Raw genomic sequence first — 6,844 nt, forward strand, 5'->3', positions numbered from 1 at the left:
ACCAGTGTTTCCCACAGACTGCAAATTAATTCTCTGCCACCAGGAGGCGCTTTGGGAGCTGGAGATATAGCGGTTTCCCTGGTAACGGTTGTAATCAAATAAGCGCTGCTCACAAACTCTACTTTATCATGCATTACAGGAAAGATGAAATGAAAATGACATCGAAGCTTTTCTGTGAAGATGGTCGGTTCTTTTCAAAGATACATTCATATAAAAACACCCGCGATGCATTTTAATTTTGAAACGTGAAACGCTCATTTTATTCAACAAAGTATAAGCCTTTTGGAAAATCTATTTGTGGCGGTCAGTTTTGATATTGTGACGAGCCGCCACAAATAACTCAATGTATAGGAAACGCTGGACACTGCTATAAGTCAAATGGCCATAGTGATAACAAAAATAAAAGATTTCACACATATTGCACTGCCCGCTGCTCATAACTGCTTAAAGTGGAAGTGAAGCAGTCAATTAAGTTAACATTATTTAGTAAAGTGATATCCACTTTGATTAAAAAATATATAACAAACATGATTAATGTAATCATTTTAAAGAAAAAAGGATGTTTTGTTATAGCTTTTAGAGCAAGGGCGCCGCCATCTTGCAGTACCACCTCGTGACGTCACGGGGTTGGTTCGCTCCGATGGCCAGTGAAGTAATAAGCATTTCTTTACATTTTGAACACACAAATGTTATATTAACACACAAATAATTTGGTTTTCACCATAATTTGGATGAATATTCAACATCAAACTGTCTATATGCTAAGTTTTGATCGTGGTATCCCAAACATTGTTTTCATAATGCCAGGCGCAAGGTGATATAACCAGACGACGCTTCATCATATGTCGCATTTTATTGTTATGTCAGACCATTAAGATATATGCATTACATTGACTGGTTCACCAGTTGTATGTATCATATTTTATGTTCACCTGCGAATACAATTAGCTTTCCTGCTGTTAACAGGATTAATGTAATCATTTTAAAGAAAAAAGGATGTTTTGTTATAGCTTTTAGAGCAAGGGCGCCGCCATCTTGCAGTACCACCTCGTGACGTCACGGGGTTGGTTCGCTCCGATGGCCAGTGAAGTAATAAGCATTTCTTTACATTTTGAACACACAAATGTTATATTAACACACAAATAATTTGGTTTTCACCATAATTTGGATGAATATTCAACATCAAACTGTCTATATGCTAAGTTTTGATCGTGGTATCCCAAACATTGTTTTCATAATGCCAGGCGCAAGGTGATATAACCAGACGACGCTTCATCATATGTCGCATTTTATTGTTATGTCAGACCATTAAGATATATGCATTACATTGACTGGTTCACCAGTTGTATGTATCATATTTTATGTTCACCTGCGAATACAATTAGCTTTCCTGCTGTTAACAGGATGTAGTGTTTAACTAATCACCTAACGTTATCTGAACAATCGGACCAGTGCTGCTTCCTCAATAAAGTTTATCATTCTCACGGGTTTTAAGCCTTGTCAGTTTAAATATTAAAGTGTTTAGGCCATTCAAGCGTGAGACAGCACGGAATAGATTTCAGTGCGGTATTTACACGCTGTGATAGACCTTTTCTGAAAGAGATTTAAATGCGGTACTCAGGCGTTGTGATAGATAATTTCTGTTCGGGCCGGCGGCACTGCACACATACACACAAAGCCACAGCTCAGCTCGGACAGCACGTGAGTAGGCTACCAAATTGAGCTTTGTCACGCCTTCATCAGCAAATGCACACAAAGCATGTTGGAATGACAGTCTTGAGGAGTATCCACGTAAACGAGTATTGTTTCCGATCCGCACTTTACCGGTGCGGTTTCTTCAACCCCTAATACTGCTCGGTCCCATCGCCGTATCGGCTCAAATGCATAGGCAATTGCACTTATTATGGACTTAACAACATTATTTAGTAAAGTGATATCCACTTTGATTAAAAAATATATAACAAACATGATTAATGTAATCATTTTAAAGAAAAAAGGATGTTTTGTTATAGCTTTTAGAGCAAGGGCGCCGCCATCTTGCAGTACCACCTCGTGACGTCACGGGGTTGGTTCGCTCCGATGGCCAGTGAAGTAATAAGCATTTCTTTACATTTTGAACACACAAATGTTATATTAACACACAAATAATTTGGTTTTCACCATAATTTGGATGAATATTCAACATCAAACTGTCTATATGCTAAGTTTTGATCGTGGTATCCCAAACATTGTTTTCATAATGCCAGGCGCAAGGTGATATAACCAGACGACGCTTCATCATATGTCGCATTTTATTGTTATGTCAGACCATTAAGATATATGCATTACATTGACTGGTTCACCAGTTGTATGTATCATATTTTATGTTCACCTGCGAATACAATTAGCTTTCCTGCTGTTAACAGGATGTAGTGTTTAACTAATCACCTAACGTTATCTGAACAATCGGACCAGTGCTGCTTCCTCAATAAAGTTTATCATTCTCACGGGTTTTAAGCCTTGTCAGTTTAAATATTAAAGTGTTTAGGCCATTCAAGCGTGAGACAGCACGGAATAGATTTCAGTGCGGTATTTACACGCTGTGATAGACCTTTTCTGAAAGAGATTTAAATGCGGTACTCAGGCGTTGTGATAGATCATTTCTGTTCGGGCCGGCGGCACTGCACACATACACACAAAGCCACAGCTCAGCTCGGACAGCACGTGAGTAGGCTACCAAATTGAGCTTTGTCACGCCTTCATCAGCAAATGCACACAAAGCATGTTGGAATGACAGTCTTGAGGAGTATCCACGTAAACGAGTATTGTTTCCGATCCGCACTTTACCGGTGCGGTTTCTTCAACCCCTAATACTGCTCGGTCCCATCGCCGTATCGGCTCAAATGCATAGGCAATTGCACTTATTATGGACTTAACAGTGCTTTCAATGTTATCTTCCTCCATTTCAAAACAAGCGTGTGTTCAAAATGTAAAGAAATGCTTGTATTACTTCACTGGCCATCGGAGCGAACCAACCCCATGACGTCACACGCGGTGGTTCTGCAAGATGGCGGCGCCCTTGCTCTAAAAGCTATAACAAAACAACCTTTTTTCTCTAAAATGGTTATATTAATCATGTTTGTGATATATTTTTTTTTATCAAAGTGGAAATCCCTTTACTAAATAATGTAAACTTGACTGACTGCTTCATTTCCACTTTAAGAGTGCGCTGGCCACGAGCGAATATATGACATCATGGAGGCTATTGTTGGACCTACACACACATTTCATGAGGAAAGTTAACGTGCACGTTATAATCAGCCCAGAAGTTTCGTCTAAATTGAACATGTCTCTACTTTCACGTGCAAATGACTTGTTGCACTTATGAATATAACTTTCCGGCATCAATTCTAGTAGGGTAAAACGTAATTACGCTTTCGAAACAGTCTGTTTTGCCCTGCCATCATTAGCTGAAGCTGTGTGTGAACAAGCCGTGGCTGCAGAGTGTGAGCTGCTCCGTCTCACGCAGCCAGAGGGTGTTCCGCAACAACGCTGCAGATGCGCCTGCCTATAAATCGGCCTGATTTGCAACACAATCGGCCGATGCCGATTAATTAAAAAATGCCAAAAACCGGCCGATCAATCGGTCGACCTCTAATTAACACATCTCTTCCATCTTTTTTTGACCCTCTAACTCTAGCACTCTCTGTTCTAATTCTATTCTTTAAAAAAAAGAAAGCACTTGTCCCTTTTAGATTTGCCCTCTATTCATTTGCTTCTTGTTTTCTTAAAAAAAAAAAAAACCTAACACTTGCTTTCTAATCTTTTTGTATTCTATCTGTTTTCTTTTCATTTATTATACAATTAACAAAAGCAAAAAAAAACTAACACTAGCTTGCTCTATTCTTTTTCTATTCAGTTTTTTTAAAATATATATATTATATTATTTTAAAAACCCTTGCTACGTGTACTGTGTTAAGCTAACCGAGACTTGTTATAGCACTTGTATATCATTGCTCTTTTGTTGATTTTGATTGCTTCCATTGTCCTCATTTGTAAGTCGCTTTGGATAAAAGCGTCTGCTAAATGACTAAATGTAAATGTGCATTACCAAGAAATAAACATGTAATATTATTAGGAACTGTACTTATTAATGTAAAACAATAATAATTTTATGATTAAATTATCTTTCTTTTTAATACCCCACACACCACCCCCCAGTGCTACCAAATCTGCTTCTGGTGCCACCATCTATAGACTAGTGGCGCTGGTGCCACTGCTCTCAAATGTTAGAATGGAGTCCTGGGTTAACAGCATTTTTCTTAAGAATAAAAAGACACGTTCCTGAAATATTTACAAATGAACTGATATTGAAACAAAAGAGAATAACAATCTTGTGAATTGGAATGAAATCAAGAAATCTTTCAAGCAATCAAAAAACTTTTTTGAGGATATAGTGTTCATTTAAATTCATCAATTTTGTGTAACTCTTCTTTGCCATCTTTAAAAAAAATGTACTGTCAGGGGTAAAAAAAAGTTTATTAAAATTCTGGCTTTCCACAAGCCTCTTATTCTCTCAAACATTTGCCTTTGCTAAACTCAATATTTACAATAGCTTCACGTTCACATTATCGATTAATTTGATTTAATCAATAATCTTATAACAAAAACTTACAAAAATAGAAGGTATTTTCAATTACTTTTTCCAAATTCAGGTCTGCAGTCGGCATTAATTGTTGAACACAATTAAACTCACCTTCACGAGAGGCAGGGATATGCCAGCAACAGAGGACGAGTCCATAAACCTCTTCAGGTCTTGGTGAAGAAATTCAAACACCAAGTAAAGTTTATTTTCGGTGTGTATCACATCACGCAACCTGTAGGTGAGAAAACAGCCCTTGTAAGACTCCAGAAGCATTAGGGCAGTTGTACATTGTAGTTTGACACTACATTATGATGTGAACGCAAGTTACGCACTTGAGGCTAAATTCACTCATTCAGAACAGAAGTTTAGACACTGTACATACTTGACTATGTTTGGGTGATTGAGCTCTTTTAGCAGAGAGATCTCACGTATGGCAGTGCTGGGAACACCTTCAGTCTCCCTGTAAACAGACAAATAATCATGACAATCAAAGACATGCATCTAAGACAAACATCTGTTTATAACTAGTAATGAACCTCATTACTAATGAACTAATAGACTAATGAACCTCATCTCAGCTTACGAAATACCCCTCAAAAAGACAGTTTTCTCTTAAAGTTCATGACACCCTATGCATTAACTCATGTTAACCAAGTGAAACTTTGGCCATTATCTGTTTGTAAAAGAACATTAAAATGTGTAAATCTAGGTTATTTACAATCAGCAGTGCAACAGCTTTGACAGAACGTCTTTCTAAAAGAGGCGAAGTAAGTTTTAAATGTACTAAAACACGTAAATTACGGAACAGATCAGTTGTATCAATCGTAAATATAAAATATACATTCGAGGCACTAAGTTACCATTTAGAGTGTGTCTGTATCCAAGTTATTTAAACCTAAGACATTAATGACACAAAAATCTAATACACACAAACAAAAAGAAGAAAGTAATGACAAAGACTTACGTGTCTAACCGAATTTTCTTTAGTGCAACTGTCTCTCCGGTGATTTTATTCTTGGCTTTATAAACAACCCCGTATGTTCCCTCTCCAATCTTCTCGACTTTCTGAAAAGACTCCATGTCAAATTGCCCCCTTTCTGGGGAAAACCGCCACACTAAATCTACTTAAAACAACGGCTGTATAGAGAGAGTACTTTTAGTATCCAAACAGCAATCGAACGAATTAAAATCAATTATTTGATCTTAAAAATACTGACGACAGAAAATCAGTACCGCCAGTTCCCGCGTTTCATCCAGCACGCCCTCACACAACTCACAAAAAACAAGCCCCGCCCTCTGGCCAAAAGAAAAGGCGCATCCAAAGAGACGGTCAGCCTTCTAAACCAATGAACTGAGTGAAACAACAAAGCCCTCCCACTTGACGTGTAAACCGACCACACATAAAACTTCGTTTCCGTTATGTCTAAACCAATGAACTGAGCGAAAAAAATAACGTCCGCCCTCTTATGGTTTACGATGGGTGCTAGTCTGCTAGAGCTCAAACGAACACAAGAGCACCCAGACGAAGCGATATAATAGTACTAGTGATGGGAGAAACGAACCTTTTCGAAGCTTCGAATCAATTGAACCAACTATGCAAAATGATTCACTGTTTCGATTCGCTCGAAACACCACACGCTGGTGACGCCTGCTGGTCAAATTGTGTAAATGCAACAAAAACTCAGGACAAAGACAGCTTTTGCAAACCCATTGCAAATGTTTTCTTGAAAGTAAATGCATTAAATGCAACTGAAACAATAACATACAATTAAACATGAAGTGTCTGTATAATTTGTGTTTTTTTAACAATTATCATTCATTTGCGGGGCTTGTTTTGTTTGTTTTATGGAGAGCTTGTCTAAACAGGCCAGTAAGAGGCTATTAACTACTACTCATCCTTTTAATTACACACAAGTCTCATTAAAAATACCTTCAAATTGATCAAACTGATCCGAGATCAGGTAAAAACCATAGGTAGGTTCAATAGTTCGATCTCAGTGAACTCGCATGATTCAAGGGTTCACAGAGATCATCGCCCCCCGACGGCAATATGGCGTAAGGAAGCCTCGTTTACTGAAATCACGTGACTTTGGCAGTTTGATACGCGCTCCGAACCACTGTTTCGAAACAAATGATTCTCTATGATTCACGAAGCAGTGCTTCGAAAGCGCCCATCACTAAATAGCACTGGTTTGGCGATAGACTGCTACGACAGGATTC

At 38.2% G+C, this 6,844-nt stretch overlaps 1 protein-coding gene across 3 annotated transcripts in view; it reads right to left on the minus strand.

The window, feature by feature from the left end:
* Positions 1-5,929, minus strand: part of LOC107570445 (cyclin-dependent kinase 2) — a 56,265-nt gene extending 50,336 nt beyond the window's left edge. Inside the window, exons 1-4 of one of the 3 annotated variants that reach the window (XM_016256676.1) lie at positions 5,858-5,929; positions 5,589-5,761; positions 5,007-5,084; positions 4,736-4,856 (exon numbers count right to left, since the gene is read on the minus strand). In XM_016256676.1, the coding sequence (XP_016112162.1) occupies positions 4,736-4,856; positions 5,007-5,084; positions 5,589-5,704 (315 nt within the window). In that variant the 5' untranslated portion in view covers positions 5,705-5,761; positions 5,858-5,929. Of the gene's footprint in view, positions 1-4,735; positions 4,857-5,006; positions 5,085-5,588 lie in introns of all 3 variants that reach the window. The other 2 variants (XM_016256675.1, XM_016256677.1) reach the window with 2 other exon arrangements.
* Between the last annotated feature and the right edge of the window lie 915 nt (positions 5,930-6,844).

This window comes from Sinocyclocheilus grahami, unplaced genomic scaffold, assembly GCF_001515645.1.
Source record: "Sinocyclocheilus grahami isolate Dianchi unplaced genomic scaffold, SAMN03320097.WGS_v1.1 scaffold1459.1, whole genome shotgun sequence".
Lineage (NCBI taxonomy): Eukaryota > Metazoa > Chordata > Actinopteri > Cypriniformes > Cyprinidae > Sinocyclocheilus > Sinocyclocheilus grahami.